The following is a 17,324-nucleotide window of genomic DNA, read 5'->3' on the forward strand; positions in this document are numbered from 1 at the left end:
ACAGGGTGACAAAGTCACCGTCGGAAGACAAACTCGTTTTTACGGTACCGTAGATACGGATAACTTTGTCCTCCGTGGGTGACCAACAATGTCTAATATCGGTAAAGATCGTTCTCAAGCATTAGAATTAAAGAACAGTTGATGAAGAGTAGGGGGTCAAAGTCACTAACGGAGGACGGTCACTCGCATCTACGGTATGTTAGAAAATTTCATCTGAAAAACGTTGATATTTTTATTCGGATAATTCTTTAATTTGTTGCATTTAAGCTTAAAAGCTTAAAAAATTTAAACACTTGAACTGAAATATTTAAGTCTCTATATCAACTTTAAAATCTTTAAAAAACGGGCTTTGAAAATAAAAACAAATTTTTGACTATGGAAAGTTATTTTGTCATATAAGAAGGTTTTGATTTTTGGGCTGTAACCCATTGCATTGAGCCTTAAAGGGTTCAAGGTCAAGCCTGATTGAAAAAGTTAAAAAATTGAAGAAAATGCAATTAAAAGTTTCTAATAATGCTGCACAGTTATTTAACCCTTACGCATTTTTTTAGATCTTTTGGTGCGTAGAATATTTTTTTGTATGATCTGGATTAATTCCTGAACTCATATGTTTTTCATCAAAATGTGCATATGCAGCGATCCCGATTTTTTTATTATTCTTTTTTTTTATTTATTTTGATGTAGGGGAAAGTGACCATGCTTGATACTGTGAAATGATGTCTGAGATTTGGATTTTTTTTCTGACTGCCACATAAATCGCAGCGTTTTTTCCACTAGGACAAAAAAATGTCTCACTTATTAGGTTCATAATCCCACCTGAAGTAATTCCTGGAAATCCTTCTGATTTCCCCAGAAGGAAAATGAAAATACAGTGGCGATTATTATAAAGGTTGGACCAAATGCCTACCTGTATAGAGATTTTCCCTACCAATATAAGCCCATTTTCCGCTGTAAATATTACACCGGACACAAAAAATTACACAATAATATTTAGACAGAACTCTAATCTAGCTGATTAATTTGTTTGCACAAGGGATAAGATAATAAAGAATCACTTTCAAGCAATTTTTCTAGGACGTATTTTCACAACAAAAATGAAACCATTTTTCTAAAATATGAACACGAAAGTTTAAGGTTATGTCAATTATTGACATAAACGAAAACATCTGGTGAATAAAAAAAAAATTCTTGGAGTTTACATTGAAGTTCAGCAGGAGATAAACACCAGGAGGATAGCTGAATTGGAGGCTAACCAGGCCAAAGCAATTCAGGAAACTGCCCCCACCGTCGTTGGAGTGACGGAAGCTTCAATGAATGATTAGAAAATTCCTCTATGTTTGTGTCTCTTCGCTGGAATTCCAGCTTTCGGGAAGACGTCAACAGCCAGGAGGATTTCCAGCATGTCCAGTGATCTAACAGTTTATCATCTGTGCTATGATGATTTTGTGAAGCCTGGGACATGCTATATATATATGGAAATGTTGCGGAGAATAGAGGAGTTTGTTGAGAAATTCCAGGAATTGGAGGATCCGGGTGTTTTGATTATCGACGACATTATGACGTACAGCAGCATGAGGAAGGAAGTTTTTAGTGTGGCTAGGAAGCACAGAACTGGGTACTTTCAGGTGTGGTTTATGATTTCCCTGGAAAAAGCCCTGGAGAGGAACAGGAGCCGTTCGAATGCGGTTCCGGATGTCACAATTGCTAATCTCTTTTCAAAAATTGAGCCTCCTCCTCAAGATACCAATCTGCAGACCCTTACCATTGAGGAAAATCAAAGCCTGGACTTCAATGAGTTCAGAGAAAATGTACTTTACCACCTGGCCAATCCGGAGGAGCCTCCAGAGCCGCCGAGGGAAAAGGAGAAAGTTGAACCATCGGAATTGCACAAAATCGACCTGATCTTTCGGCAGGAAATCTCCAGGAGAATCAGAGAAGCCCCAGATCGAGAAACCCTAAAAGACTCTCAGAAACCCTAAATAGCAGAAGGAAGAATATTTTAAAGGGTTTCCGGGAATCTTCCCGGATCCCCGAAAGCATAGATGAAATGAGAAACCTCCTGGACAGACACTGTACAAAAAATTCCTTTGAATAAACCCCTTTTATTATTTATTTATAATATCGCTAAAAAAATCTATTTTCCATTGTTTAATTTAATGTTTAATGACCACCTAAGTTCCACTGTTGCCCTGTGAAGCCTGATATCCTCTAAAAATTTATTTGGAGGCGCGCACAACTCCCTGAACATATCCAATCTACACAGTAGCAGAATGAGGGATTTGGCTCAGGATTGAAGCTTTATCGGATGAACAAGATCATCATCATCAGGATGAACAGGGGCAGTTGAGCATCTCAAGCGGTTGTCATTGAGTAAGATTTGCGTAAGATTTCATTGAGAAAGATGCCACTTCCGGAAACCATTGAACTCAAAGTTCACTGCTGACTTTCCGGAAGATCAGGATTCCAAAGGCTGCAGAAGTATCCTGTCCCCAGTTCTCGTTCTGTTTTGGGAAATTTCCTGAAGATTAGTCTGCATTTACTGTCTCATCCACACTGTTGCGTTTCTCGCTTCTTACTTTGTTTTTCACCATCTTCTGGATCTTCTGCGTAAATAAATAGAATATATTTTGTATTGTATTTATCGCTAAAATAAATAAAATAATTAACTCACCTTACTTTAAACTGAATCACAAAATGTTTCACAATCTTCATGAACTTACTTCTTTTGAAAAAAAAAACAAAAACAAAATATGAAAGTGAGGTTATGTTAAAGATACACAAAAATCAATTATAAGCTGTAGGAGCTTATGGGAGATATGATTCTTTCATTGTGTAATCGGTTTGTGCAATCTTGAAAAAATATTCTTATGTGTAAATAATGCAAATTTGTTCCATAAATACTCAACTGCGGCATAATTGTGTGAGATTATTTTTGATTTATTGACTTTATGGTTTTTATTTTCTAGATTCTAGTATTCGATGAAATCACATGATTGCAATAGGTGTGAGGACGAAAGAATCTGATACAATGACAGTGAATTATCAAGCATGGCTCTTTCTTATTGTAAAGCATGGACAGAAGAAGGATTTATTGATTTTCCACCACCCACAAAACAAGGCTTTCTTATGAAAAAGATTTTTCCAGAAATATTAACCATGGTCAACCCTCAATGACCTGTAATAGGAATTTCTTCTGATAAATATTATTAACTATGAAAAATCGAATGAAATATCATCCATAGAAATTACAGATTTGGGTCTATTTTCGATTTTTGCTTCCTGGAACTAGGAACAAAGGGCTAGGCTCCTAATTTTTTCAGGAAATGTGAGGCTTAGGACCAGCTATTAAAATATATTGCCTTGAGTTACAATTATTGATTAACATAGGAAAAAGTTAGTTATTATCAAGGTTGGACGTTATCAAGCATGGTCACTTTCCCCTACCGGGCTTTTTTCGCCATTTTGTACATTTTTTCAGTTTTACAAGTTTTCTTATACAGATTACTACATTGTGTATGAGAAATATGTCCATTCAGACGTTTCAATCATTTGCACCGGGCGGGACTCGAACTCACAACTGTGACAGTCGAGCCGGGGATCACACCGCCCAAGAGCCGAACGCTCTTAGCAATTGTACCACAGACCCCCTGTAACCTGAATTAGGGGACTAAAAATGAGCTGTTTTTCGCGATTTAGTTTTTTCTTTTAAATAAAATGCAAAGTCCAAGCTTCTTGAAATTTTTCATACTTGTTTAAACATATTTAAAGTGCTTAAATAAGTTTTTTTTTTTTTTGAAAAAAAAATATTACAAAATAGCTGACTAATAAGTTGTTAATTGAAGGGTCTCGTCAAATCAGTCTCTAATTGGCAGAAGATGTGCAGCTCATAATTCTTATTTGAAAAAAAAAGAAAATAAAACAGAAAAAATTGTGAAATTGTAACTTTCTCTTCGGTGATTTAAAAAAAATCACTTTTTGGGCAAAATTTTGACTTTATCATAATATAAAATTTAGAAAAAAAGATTTTCAACAATTATTTTATTCCAACTAGAAGATAATTTAATTCTGAATAGAATAAGTACTCGTTTTATTCGATCAATAAGTTTTTTCTTAATCTTTTCTGTCAATTCGGACAAATTGTTAAAATGAGAAGTTTAGAGAACACGATTAAAGGTTTTGAATGTTTGTCCTATAGTTTTAAAATCTTATAGACTTTCCTTTGCTTTCGTCCCTGTATATACTCGGAAATGATTCGAATTGGTTTTTGAATTTTTTATCATATATTTTTAGATAATCTATCGATTTATGCAATAGCTGTAGACTTCCCTTGCCCTTGTAATTCAGGTTGCTCCCTTAAAATAATTATAAAATTGCTTTTCAACTACAAAAATTCTGTCCATTGGCTGTCGCCACGAGGATATTTTGTCAATATGTGAAAATACCGTTGAATCATTCCTAATATCGACTTTTTAAGGTGAAAGTTTAAAACACCCTAGAAAGCGTACTTTTCAATCGAATGGTATCATATTTGGATTCTTTGGAAAGGTCTTGGAATTTTAGGCAAGTCTGAACCGGTTCCAATCGGTTATGAACCGATTACGTACCACTAAGTAATATTTAAAATATTTTTTTGACTGATTCATGAACCGGTTCAAATGAGTTGTGGACCAATAAACGGTAAATTGTGTAAAATACTTTTTAGATATAGCATCTAAATTGCGAGTTCGAGCTTTGCGCAAAGCATGAGACCCTTTACCATCCCTTTTTACTTTAAACTTTAAACTCCTTGCACATTAAATTCAATAATCTAAATTTTATGGAAAATCGTTTGAATCAATCCTGTTTTGTTTTTCTTTCAACCTTACTTTTTTTTTTTTTTGATTCGCCTGATTCCTATTCCGCTTTATTAAGTCAAATCCAAAGATAAAATGGTTCCAAAATTACCTATTTTACCCTACTTTCACTAATAAAATCAAATTTCTTAAATAAAAACTATTTTATGATTCAGATGATGCATATGCTTCATACGAATAAAATCGTCTTGAATGAATCTTAATCGATTAATTTTTGAAAGTATTTAGAAAATACAGTAACTTCTCTTTTCGATTAAAAATTTCTAAAATCGACTCTTTCAGCCTGGGACTAAATAATCTCGAAAGAGATTGTAAGTTCTTTGGTCAGGCAAGTATCGAAGAGGATTGGGGGAGCTTGAGGCAAAACTTGTCAAAACATATATTTAATTCTTTCACGAGCTCTGAGAAAACTAAACGTTTTATAATGAGCATATTCTTATAGGAAATTTACTGCTCTACAACATTGCAGAAGACTATTTTACTCTATTTCGAAAGAAATGTGATTTTCGAATCATTTTCTAAAAGTCGATTGGGGCAAATTTTGTCAGTCTTTGGACAATTTGTGACGTTTTACTCTCGCAAACGTTAAAAATATCAAATAGACATATTTTTATAGGAAACTTATTTCTCGACAACTTTGTCGAAGATAATTTTTCTCTATCTTAACGAAAAATGTGCTTAAATTGAGCTAATCAGTATTGATATTTCTGTAAACCAAATATTCCAAAAAATAGGGCTCAAAATTTCATTATTTTTTATTCTACATAATTCTTCCTCGAATCCCTTGAAACTCTGTGAGTTTATGAATGTTCATGAAGGCTATCTATAATAAAAATTTCAAGCCTCAGCCTCTTTTATTTTAGAAAATAGTGTATATTGAAATTTTCGTTTTGACAAATTTTACCCCAGTCTCCCCTAGATAAGATTTTTAAATACCATTTAGGACAGAATCACATTGACAGTAAAACGCTCACCCGTCACCGACAAAGCCTCACCGTATTTCGTTAATTTACGGATTTTCATTGCAATTCCAATGCAAATTCCCAATTACCGTATTACCTTATCTCATACTCGGTAGCACTATGTGAAAATAATATAAAAAAAAAATGAAGAAATAAAACGAAAATATGATAAACGGTGAGCAAAAAACTGTACGAATAAATTCTCTTACGGTTTTTTTTGCTTACCGTTTATCGTTTTCGTTTTATTTCTTCAATTTTTTCAATACTATTTTCACATAGTGTCACCGAGTATGAGATAAGGTAATACGGTAATCGAGAATTTGCGTAAGAATTGCAATGAAAATGCGTAAAATAACGAAATACGGTCAGCATCTTACTGTCAATGTGATTGTGCCCTTAGTTCAAGGCTCTCCCTTTGAGACATTTTCCTATCTTCCCAATTCGACTACATACAAATCTACGGAACTCAACACTGGCCACAAGAAAAGATCTCTCAATCGTTCAACACTCACATTTCTCTGTCCATGGAAAAGGGAATGAGTGGGACTCACGGCATTTGGGGGCATGTTGTGGGGCTGGTAGCCCATAGGGGGCATCGGAGGTCCCTGTGGTGGCATCGACATGCCCGGATGTGGCCCTGCAATGGCACAGACTGTGTGAGGAAAGGAACACCTGGGCAGCACCGCGATTACCAACTCACCTTGAGGCATTCCTCCATGGGGCCCCATTCCCGGATGATGCTGCATATGGGGCGGTCCAGTTGGTGGGATATGGTGTGGAGGCGGTGGTCCATTGAGATGGGGTGGTGGAGGATGAGGCTGCGGAGGCGCCGGGCCATGGGGATGTGGAGGATGTTGATAGGGACTCTGGGGAGATGGGGAGGGTGCCGGTGACTGAGACGGCGGTCCCATTGGACTCGGTGCCTGTGGTGGCGGCATAGGACTACTCTGTGGCGATGGACTCGCCATTTTCCACAGTTCTTTCTCGGTTTTCCAATAGATTTATGCGGTAAAAGCTCAAGTGAAAATTCACTGAAGAACAAAACACAAGATGGCTTCGTTTGTCTGTCCACAAGAGACTCACTTTACACGAACATTTAACCACTTTCTGCACAACCCTGTGACACGAAATCACCTCACGGGGTTGCAGGAAACACTAATGTACACGACTGCTGTGTTTTTAATCCCGAAAATGCAATATTTTCAGTGAATTCCTCAATTAAAATTGGATGACCAAAATTCACAAGCGAAGTGACAACAGAGCACTGAATAGTGTTGCCAGATACCAAAAATGGCGTCATGTCTGCGCCGAACAATCCGGGGCGGCCATTTCAACTCCGAAAAATCAGCGCCGGCGCCAAAAAAAAATCAGTCTTTTGGGAAAAATCATCTTGGAGATTTTTATTCTCTAAATTCCATCTCTATTTCTCAATTTCAGCTGTAGACATGATAGCTTTACACATTCTGGGTGCTTTGTTTTAGTTGCTGGGTTGTAGCAAAATAATCAGTATTTACTCATAAACATCCTCCTTATCCGCCACATATCGCACGATATCCGCTGGCCTGTTCAGCTTCTCGGCATCATGGTCAGGAATCTCAAAGCCAAATTCATCCTCCATGGCCATAATCACCTCCACATGATCCAGGGAATCCAATCCCAGGTCATTGATAAAGTGTGAATCAACTGTGAGCTTCCGGAAAGAAAAATAGTGTCATTAAAATAAACCTGGGAAATTATTAATCTAGCATTCAATGGAATTAGGATTTGGCCAATGTTTCTGGTCATTGTTGGCAGTTTCAGAGTGACAAAATAGCTACTTAATTGAGGGATAAACAAAAAGAAAACCTCCAATATACCTTTCCGGGGTCAATTTTGTCGTACAACTTCAGCACCAAGAGAACGCGCTCCGTGATAAATTGGATCGTGAGAGGCTGTTTGGCTGAGTAGTTTCTCAAAATCTGATACTGCCAGCCATGCACCTGAATTAAGCCAAAAAAAGAAATTGTTTTAAATACCTTCGACACATTGACTTTGTCATAAGCAGCAACGACTTTCAGTACTCGTGTCCGAATCTCCTCGATACTCGGCTTTGTGGCAAAATATTTTTTCTCAATCATTTGCCACTGATAACGGAGAGTGTTGTGTGAGGAAAAACAGACGAGAAAAACAAAGAAATCGTGTGAAAAATAGGCATTTTTATAGTTGTTCCGGGGGGTCAAATGTGAGGTTATGTCATCGTCAAATTGACATCTCCGGACAAATGTGGTGGGGAGAGAAGGTCGATTTCCCGGCAAAGAAAACTCATTTTTCACCCCATTCTCCCCACATATACTCACATTGCCCCATGGGGGCATCTCACCTGATTGTTATTGTTGAGAAGGGTGGCAGTTTTGGGGTGTTTTTCGCAGTGAAGCAACCTCTGTGGCAAAACGGCAGATACACCAGCAATTCTCGGTGCTACCACACGAATCAGGCATCTATTTCGACTAAATGCACTACTAACACCACGCACGAGAGATGCCATTGTAATTAACAATGTGAAACTGGGAAAACTCACTAGATTTTCTTGCAAAATCAACCCAAAAAACCGATCTTTTCTTCAACCCCGCACGAAATGTTGCATAATTTTTTGACAGCTTTCCTCTCAGCTGCGCAGAAGGGGAAATTCTGTCGCTAAGTCGGCCATGTTTCGGAAAATTGAGCGACTAATCCAACTCAAATCAAATACTCAACGGCTTATCTTATCGCTTTTATTTGCACTTTTGTATGAAAAATATTTTGAGCAATTTGGGAATCAACAATATTCCGACAATCTTTCCATTTAGGACAATTTGTGATTGCAGAAGAAGTCAAAGAAATCAACATCAGCTTCATCGTCAGAAGAATCATTGGAAATTTCCTTGGTTCTGTGAGTTATCTCTAAATTGCCGTAAACATCCTCACACACTTCGTACTCATCAGTCTCATCTGGAAAACGAGAAAAGCGATAGTAGGGCTTCGGACACTCAAGAAAATAATCCACTGACAAGGAAAGTGCCGTCGCAGAAAACGAAAATATTTCGTGCGCAAAAAACGCCTTTGGGTATGCAACATCGAGGAATCCTTTTATGATCTTAAGCTTCAAGGAACTTTAAAATTTCACGAAACTTTTAATACTTTCGTGAAATTTTGGTAATTTGAAAAAATATTTTTTTGTGCTGTGGATTTAAGGAATTAAAGAATTAAAATTGCAAATTAAGTAATTTTTTAGTGTTTAAATTTTTTTTAAAAAAAATAGAGCCAAATAAATTCTATGGTCATACGTATTAGGTGCGGACTACTTTTGGCCTGTCTTTTTATGGCCAGGAGGGGAATTGAGCCCAAACACAAGTAGATTTTCGAACAAGGTAAGGAAAATTTATCAAATATCACACTAAAAGGTGACAAAAGAGTTACTCAGTGATTATGGACTGATTAAATACTAGGGCAAGAACAGTAAACGTCGTTGTTCTGTTTTTTTTCCTCACAAAAATGTGGAGAGCGTCACATTTTGACACTTGAACACTTCGAAATTCGAAAAGGATGTAACTCCCATCACCTTGCGAAAGTATTAAGAAGTAAGAAAGTCTCTTTTTTGGATCTTCAAATAGATTTTCAAATTTTTCAATATCTACTTCTGTACGGAAAGATTCTGTAACACTCTGGAAATGCCATATGACAAGGTTCGAATCTTAGGAGAGCTTTTTCGAAAATGCTATTCTGTAGCCGTGACATTGTCATTTCAGCTCACGTGGCATTATCAGAAGTCACATATTTGGGATTTCTGGCAATTCAAAGACAATGAATTTTGTAAAACAAATCAACCAAGACGTACTGTATTTTCATAAAATCATAAAAGGAATTTCATTAAAAATTCAATGAATTGCATTTTCGAACTCATAGGATATGGCAAAAAAAGCTCGATTGGCATTGTCAGGTTTAGAACTCTCGCGTGACAATGCCACGAAAATTACAGAATTCCCCTACAGATCGCAATTTTTATCACAAAATGATTTCGAAAACCAAAAAATGAGATGTATCAGAACAGATCAAATATTTGTAATTTTGAGGGTTTTCGAAATCATTTTGTGACAAAAAGTGAAGTTTTTAACGAGGGCTTCATAAGTAAAAACCAGGCCAAGAGTAATGCCACAACACAACCCTAATCTAATCTGCTATATGTTTAAAGATTTCTTCACTGTAATAAAGTAATAAAAAAATGAAATTGGCGTAAAATGCCACTTCAGACTTTTAAGTGTTAAGGAATTGAATATAAAGCTTCTTATTTACACACTTTCAATCCGAATTCTAAATTCCTCAATTCTAATTCCAATCAGAAATCTATTTAGATCCTAAAATACTTCACCAGGAAACTTGGAACTGCGATATGCTATACATACCGGGCATGCAATCTACTTGTTAAAGGTAAAACATTCCAAAATAGTGCACGTTTCTATCAAATTGCTTTTTTGTTTGTTTGTTTGTTTTTTTTCTTTTTGAAAATGCAACTCAAAATTTCTCTAAAAATTGTATTAAAGAATTTTTTATTATTAAATTGTTTAATTCTTCGCACAACTGCAAAAAGTGCGGTAAATAATTTGCAGTATAAGAGAGAATAAAAACTTGTTCTTTTCTTAATAGGACAAATATGTTTTCAAAATAATTAAACATTTTATAGAAAATGTATTATTAGTTTAAATTTTAATTTTTTCTAGTCTTCTTACAGCATTGACCCCGGATAATTCACATTGCTGACTAAAATATTAAAATATTCAACAAAAGAGGATGAAAATTTTACTATCTATAAGAAATCATTAAAAATTCTTTTCATTTTCATTCAAAGTTTCAAGAGAAAATTAGCTCGACTTTTTAATAATTCTTAAAAACCTGGGTTAAAAAAGTTTATCAAGGTTTTATCAAGAATTTTATGTAAAACTCGATGAAAAAAGATCGTTCAATAAAATTGACCTTGATGTTGCAAACCAAAAAGTATTTTGAAGCCCCTCAACAAAAAAATAAGAATAAACAAAATCTCTCAGTCAGAGACTAGCTAGAAAAGCATAAACAAATCCAAGAATATGGGGGATTCGTCAGAAAAAAAAGATCCAAAAATGTATAGCCACCAATTAGAATTAATTGACACGTTCCGGTAAGGTGTGCGATTTCCCCGCGATCGCCAAAAACTTGACTGAAAAATTTGCATAAAATCGAAAATAGCACGTCAATAAAAATCCTCTGACTCTGGCAAATGACAAAAATAAACAACTATGCAAAAAAATATACATATATATATATTTGAACCAGCCTTTTCTTTTCTGCAGTTTAAAAAAATAGAAGTCTCTCGAAAGTGAGTGAGAAACACAAACAAGTGTGACTCTGAGTATAGATAGAGATGTGGGAGCAACTCGTTGAAATGCATGAGAAAGACCTGGATTTGGTGATATTGATATTGCAGAGCACCCATGATGTTGGGGGCTAGGGTAGTCTCCCGAGTGTACTTGTCCCTAGTGGGACTGCAGAGAGGGCAAGGGCTCACCTTTAGCGGCCTTGGACGAAGTCCCCTCGCCGAGATTTTTCAGCAGGACGGCATTCTCAAGAATCTCCGGCTGCTGCTGCAGTCGCTTCGAGATACGATCTACACGATCTGTATTGTACACGTTATCGTCCTGCCTAAGGAACCAGAAACGCTTCACCAGCGACTGGAACATTGGATAGCTCTGGAGTTCAGCCAGAAGCTGCGGATGACGATAGATGGTTTTCATGGCGTGATATTGAAGATTTTCGTGGAAAGAAACAGCATTCAGCAGTTTCATCTGTGACTTGGCCGCCGTTGAACTTATCAACGGATATAGCTGAACGCTAGGATCTGTGGGCAGGTCATGAAAGGCTTGGCCCTGATGCACACGGTTGATGTACAGGTCCATTGTGCCTCGGCGCAGATTCAGCAGAACACCAACAATGGAGCCCTGCGTGAACTTCTTGCCAAAGAAGAAACTCCTACCGCGATGCAGAATAACACCGCGATAGGAGTAGCCCCAGGAGTGCTCATCGAGGCCGATGGTACTGCCAAAGGAATACTGATGGGAGCACAGGTCAACTTTATCCGTGCCCACCCCCACCATCATATCCGTGCCAGACACTGGAGACATCATCTTGATCTCCCAGTAGTGACACATGCCCATCCTCAAGGCCTTGTTGCCACGCACCATGGCTGTACCTAGTGTTTCAAAATTTCATGAAATTCACCAAATTTCAGCAAATACAAGTACTTTATGAAACGCTACATTATGCTATTTTTGACGATATTTTTTTGCTCGATCTCTTGATAATAAAAACTATTCCTCCAAAAAACAAATTTTTTGATAAAATTTTATTGAAAATTCAGGTTTCGAAAAGGAAAAACATATTTTTGAACCGATTTGGGTACAGAGGTATAACGAAGAAGTTATGAACAATCTTAATATTTTAGTTTTTTTTTCCTTTAAAGGGATTAATCACTGCTGTTTTTTAAGGACTTTAAATGGTTTTTTTTACGTACAGTAGACTGACTCTCTCAATCGGACATATGGGGCAAAATGTCATCCAAATTATCGATAGTCATTGTAAATTCCACATAAAGCGCTCAAATATAAAGAATCACGATAAAATAAGAGGAACTACAGCGAATTTGAACAAATTTGCTTTAAAATAAAACGTGAAAATTGTCAACATACAGTAGAGTCTCTTAAATTCGAACGCTCGGGGGGTATTTCTGACATTTCTCACCTCCGAAATTCGAACGATTTTTTCAAAACTAACGAAATTTATGTGAGATTAAATTGTACTTTGAATGAAATTTCCGTACTTTCTCACAAGTCTTTGTAGTAACATACTTCCTTTTCAATATATACGATCATAATGTATGTAAACATTCAGGAAGAAGCACATAAATATGATTTTTATTCACCAAGAATACGAACATTCTAACATAACCTCACAATTGACATTTTGAATCCAAACGGCGTTCGAATTTGAGAGATTCAGATTTGAGAGACTCTACTGTAATTTTGCGCCCGATTGAAAAAGAGCCGAATTGAGTGAGAGTCTACTGTAAAGTATTAAATTATTTACTTTTGGGCATGAATAATGAACTATTTAATTAGAAAAACGATTTTTAAGTACTAATAACTCCATGTTTTTATAGTCTTGAAAGAAGACTACATGATTTTTATGACATTTATCACATTTGGAATATCAGACTGTCCGTGGCACCTGTAATAAAATTTAACTGTTTTTCTGCTCTTTAAGAAGTACGTTGCAATTTTGTAAAGTTAAGTTTGTTTACAAAACAGAAAAAAACCAATTTATTCAATAGAAAAATATAGAAAGAAGAATTAGAGGAAGGAAAACATACTTAAACCATTTTTAACATTTCACATTGATGGAAAGTTTAAATTTTAAAGCTCGTAAACTAGTAAAGAAAGCTTTTATTTTTTTATGGAACTCGTGTGAATTGTTAAGCATTAAAATTAGATTTTTAAGTAGAATTACAAAATTACAAAAAGTACAATAAAATCAAAATGATAATATATTTATAGAAAGAAAATTAAAAGCATCCCAGTGACAGCAATCTCATCTAAAATTGCTGAGCTTCTTTCTTGGTTAGGTACTTTTGTTTTGAATCGTATTTTACAAATTCACTTGCTTCCGAGTTCGTGGATTAATAGTGCAGAAAATTCAGTAGGAGGTTCTTATGCCCTAGACACACTTACGACTTAAGCCGAGAGACGACTTAGTGGAAAATTATGGAAATGTAGTTTAATCATTATTTCGAATATAATTACGCTAAGCCGTCTCTCGGCTAATCCTCAGGTCTGTCGAGGCCCTTATACTGAACTTTCTTTTACCGAGAAATTGATTTGATGCCTTTTTAAAGAAAATTTCCCCTATCCTTATAGGCAAAAACGTCAGATTTTTTTAAAAAAGGCATTTAAAAAAAAATTCTACTAGTGTGTAGACGCCATAAAGGCCTCTACTCTACACATTGGGAGCAATTTTCATTAAATTGAAGGAAATTGCTAGCAGTGCTGTAGGTAGAAACGTCAAAATTCTATCAGAAATGCCATTTTTTACAAAAAATGATCCCAATGTGTAAAGGCCCTTATGCGGGACTGCTGTATAGTCCTTTGAGGACTATAAGTTCGGAATTTGGTTGTCAAAAAACCATTTCAGAAGTCTTTCGATCTTTTGGAATGAATGGAATGTAACAGGGGACGGTTGAACGATGGATGGAAACACTGAACTCGATCTAATTTTTTGTTCTTCAATTTGACTTTATTGTGTTCAAATTGAAGAACAAAAAATTAGACCGAATTTCCCACTTTGACTTGAGCTTATATACGTATACGGTCGAAATATAGCACTGAAACACTGAACCTCTCTTGATTTTCACAATTTTATTCTCTACTATGTTTTCAGGATGAATATCCTCTTCATCAGGTATCGAGTATGATCAGCAAAATCACGTACAGTAGAGAATAACATTCTGAAAATCAAGAGAGGTTCAGTACTTCCGCCTATCTCGTGTCAGAAAAAAATTCTCTGATTATTTTTAGTGGAAAACATAAATTTAGTTTACAATGGATACAGATTTTTCTTTGGTCACCAGGGTCATCAGTAATTCAATATCGTCCTTAATAGTGTCTACAGTCTACACACTAGAAGCAATTTTCATCAAAAATTGCCTTTATTAAAAAAAATTCTGACGTGTCTGCCTACAAGGATAAGGGAAATTTTCTTTTAAAAGGCATTTTTTTTTTAAATAAATTGCTCCTATAGGCCAGGCATAATCGATATTATCCTTTTCTTTGTTTTTTTGTGTCTTTTTCAAACTTTATCCGAGCATTTAGTGGATTTAAGGGCTTCTTAAGTTTTTTTTTAACTTGGCAAATAAATATTTCATGAAATTTTCAACACATAAACATTGAAACTTTCAAACGCCCACAACCCTAATCCGTACCTTGGCTGTATACCGGGTGAAAGATCACGAGGGCGTTGGTGATGTACGAATCGGGATGTGGAATCCCTGTATCCCAGGACCACTCGTACACATCACAGTGCTCCTCTCCACATCGACAATGGTCAATTATGTGTCTCCTAGTGGGATCTTCACGTTCCTGCCGGATGAAACAACTGCAGAACGGCGGAACTTTTGTGCTTCGTTGATCAATATCCGCATAAATCATCGAAAGCAGTCCCATTATCCTTTGATTTCTGATCACTTCACAACCTCTTTTACAGTCTCCACACGGACCCACAACCTTAAATTATCAATAAAATTGCAAAACTTCAAAAAAAATCCAGAAACTTCTTCACTTTGCGACGATCTTCGACACTGCGCCCAACTTTTTCCTTTGTTTTCATTACCAACACGTCAAAACTCCGCCATCGTGACGTCATGCCGACTTTCGGAAAAGATTTTAAATGAAGCAACGGTTATCCATGAAAGTAGGTTGAGCGCGATAATGTCGATGCTCAATAAAATCTCAATAATGCTTTCAAATGGAAAAAAATGTCGCGATTGTGGATATATGTAATAAAACTGCTGAATTATTCCAAACTGCGTCATACTTTTAGAAATATTCCATGAAGAAATTGATAAATGCAGCACTTGGTGATTTGCAATTGCATCATAGAGCATGCAAATAAATGCGCTGAATATCCAATTTTTTTGCAGAAAAACAAAAAAAATATTATACGTGGGATAAAGTGATTTACAAAAATTACAAATTGTTGTTAAGACCAGAACTAACAGTAATCATGAAATAATAAAAACTATTGAGATGCTAAAATCTACTGTCTTTATGCAAATTTAGGAAGAGTTAAGACCGGTCAAGAAATTTGTATCTAAAAACCTAAACACAAATCTCTTAAAAATAAAAGGTTTTTTTTGATTTGCTAATTTATTTTTTAATAATTAATTATCAGTTGCTTATTATATCACTTTTGTACCCTTTCTACCTAATTCGCTATCTCGAGTGATATTATTGAATTTGCAATAGATATAGCTAATAATGTTTTGTATGCAAGAGGCAGTAATTTAATTTGTTCTAGATAAGAATCCGGTAGTGATAAGTTTAACAGATAAGAATATTTTTAGAAAACAAAATACCTTCTGATTTAATACTGTTATTGCACAAATACTTCTTCAACTTCTCCAACAAATGAAAAATAAAAGATTTACTATTTCGTTATTACAAAAAGGCAATCCAACAATTCGTCAATAAAAACTTTAAAATAAAAATTAAAAAATTATATTAATAGTTTTAAGCTTTGCAATTTTTACCGTGCTATCACACCAGAATTTTTTCAATTTGTAAATTCAATTTAATTTTCAGATGAATTGTTCCTTTGCGTTATTTTGCACTAGAAACCAATTGAATTGATAGATCTTCACTTATGTATTAATAAAAATTAATACTTGGTCCAGAAAAACCTGCTTAAATATGTTAAAATAGCATAAATGTGGTTGCTCAAATAAATATGAACTCAGCAAATTAAAATGTTAAAATTGCTCAATAATTTCAATTTTATTGGAGTTAAATAAGTAGTCTTTTGAAGAAAATTATTCTTATTAAATTTATTTACTCGTAATTAATATTAAGTGAAGCTTAAGTATCGGGAGTAATTCATTAAGTTCCTCCAAAGCCATTCGAAGGAAATTGTTGTGTTAAGGAATTTCAGTTGAAAGTTGGGACGAATTCATACAGATTTTCAATAAGACTGTATGAGAGTCGCTGCATGAACCCTTTGCCTACAAATATTTATTTCTGGCTTTGGGAATCCTTCTGAATAACAGATAAGTAACTTATAAAACATTTTAAGTACTATCACACATTTTCCGGGGTCATTCACAATCAAAAATCTCGCGGCACTATTTAAAATTGAGCAAATTTCTTGCAAAATGTGTCCTGACTATGAGAATTTTCAAGTGAATTCTAGAAATCTTAATGCTCAATTGGCTCAATTGAATTTAAAATTAAAACGTGAAAAATTCTAGTGTGATAGCACCGTTAGAACAATAATAAAATAAATAAAAAAAAATATTTAAAAAATAAGTGGCTAGCAAGCTGACGAGTAAACGAGACTCTTATACCCAGCGCACAATAACTTTTGTTTTGCAAACATGTTTTTGACTTTTTAATGGGAGTGAATGAAACTTAAATCTAGTCATACTCACTCTCGTAGGAAATTTTGAAAACATGTTTACAAACAAACGTTATTGTGCGTTGGACATTATGTGAATTTTTATTTTAAAACAAAATGAATTTTTTTCGACATTACTAAATGTAATTTATTTTGGTTTTATAGAAAAATAATAAAACTGAATTTATATAAAAAAAAAAGATATTTTTGCTAAAGTGTAGTCAATTCAATTGTTTGAAATATATTGAAATAAATTTCGAATTGCCATAATGTTTTCAGGTAGAGTAAGATAGGGCTACATTGAAAA

At 35.1% G+C, this 17,324-nt stretch overlaps 3 protein-coding genes across 9 annotated transcripts in view; all 3 read right to left on the reverse strand.

Annotated features, from left to right (window-relative positions):
- LOC129803853 (ATP-dependent helicase brm) overlaps nt 1-7,092 on the reverse strand; it is a 36,462-nt gene extending 29,370 nt beyond the window's left edge. For 3 of the 5 annotated variants that reach the window (XM_055850667.1, XM_055850665.1, XM_055850664.1), the window contains exons 1-2: nt 6,516-7,092; nt 6,328-6,452 (exon numbers count right to left, since the gene is read on the reverse strand). In XM_055850667.1, coding sequence (XP_055706642.1) covers nt 6,328-6,452; nt 6,516-6,783 — 393 coding nt within the window. In that variant the 5' untranslated portion in view covers nt 6,784-7,092. The remainder of the gene's footprint in view (nt 1-6,327; nt 6,453-6,515) is intronic. The other 2 variants (XM_055850668.1, XM_055850666.1) reach the window with 1 other exon arrangement.
- Nucleotides 7,093-7,186: 94 nt separating this feature from the next.
- On the reverse strand, nt 7,187-8,475 carry LOC129800902 (acyl carrier protein, mitochondrial). 3 transcript variants are annotated; one of them, XM_055845639.1, is made up of 4 exons: nt 8,175-8,475; nt 7,840-7,938; nt 7,672-7,794; nt 7,187-7,505 (listed from the first exon to the last, which is right to left on the reverse strand). In XM_055845639.1, exons 1-4 carry the CDS (start codon nt 8,337-8,339, stop codon nt 7,326-7,328), a joined length of 567 nt encoding a protein of 188 aa, XP_055701614.1. In that variant the 5' UTR covers nt 8,340-8,475; the 3' UTR covers nt 7,187-7,325. The 3 variants fall into 3 exon arrangements, with proteins under 3 accessions (XP_055701614.1, XP_055701611.1, XP_055701612.1); XM_055845636.1 differs by lacking the exon at nt 7,840-7,938 and having other exon boundaries at nt 8,175-8,474; XM_055845637.1 differs by lacking the exon at nt 7,672-7,794 and having other exon boundaries at nt 7,831-7,938; nt 8,175-8,474.
- A 68-nt stretch (nt 8,476-8,543) lies between these two features.
- On the reverse strand, nt 8,544-16,725 carry LOC129800901 (SPRY domain-containing SOCS box protein 3). The gene is made up of 3 exons (XM_055845635.1): nt 14,832-16,725; nt 11,370-12,050; nt 8,544-8,782 (listed from the first exon to the last, which is right to left on the reverse strand). The coding sequence occupies exons 1-3, from the start codon at nt 15,070-15,072 to the stop codon at nt 8,637-8,639; spliced, it is 1,068 nt and encodes a 355-aa protein (XP_055701610.1). The 5' UTR covers nt 15,073-16,725; the 3' UTR covers nt 8,544-8,636.
- Nucleotides 16,726-17,324: the final 599 nt, after the last annotated feature.

Source organism: Phlebotomus papatasi, chromosome 2 (genome assembly GCF_024763615.1).
Source record: "Phlebotomus papatasi isolate M1 chromosome 2, Ppap_2.1, whole genome shotgun sequence".
Classification (NCBI taxonomy): Eukaryota; Metazoa; Arthropoda; class Insecta; order Diptera; family Psychodidae; genus Phlebotomus; species Phlebotomus papatasi.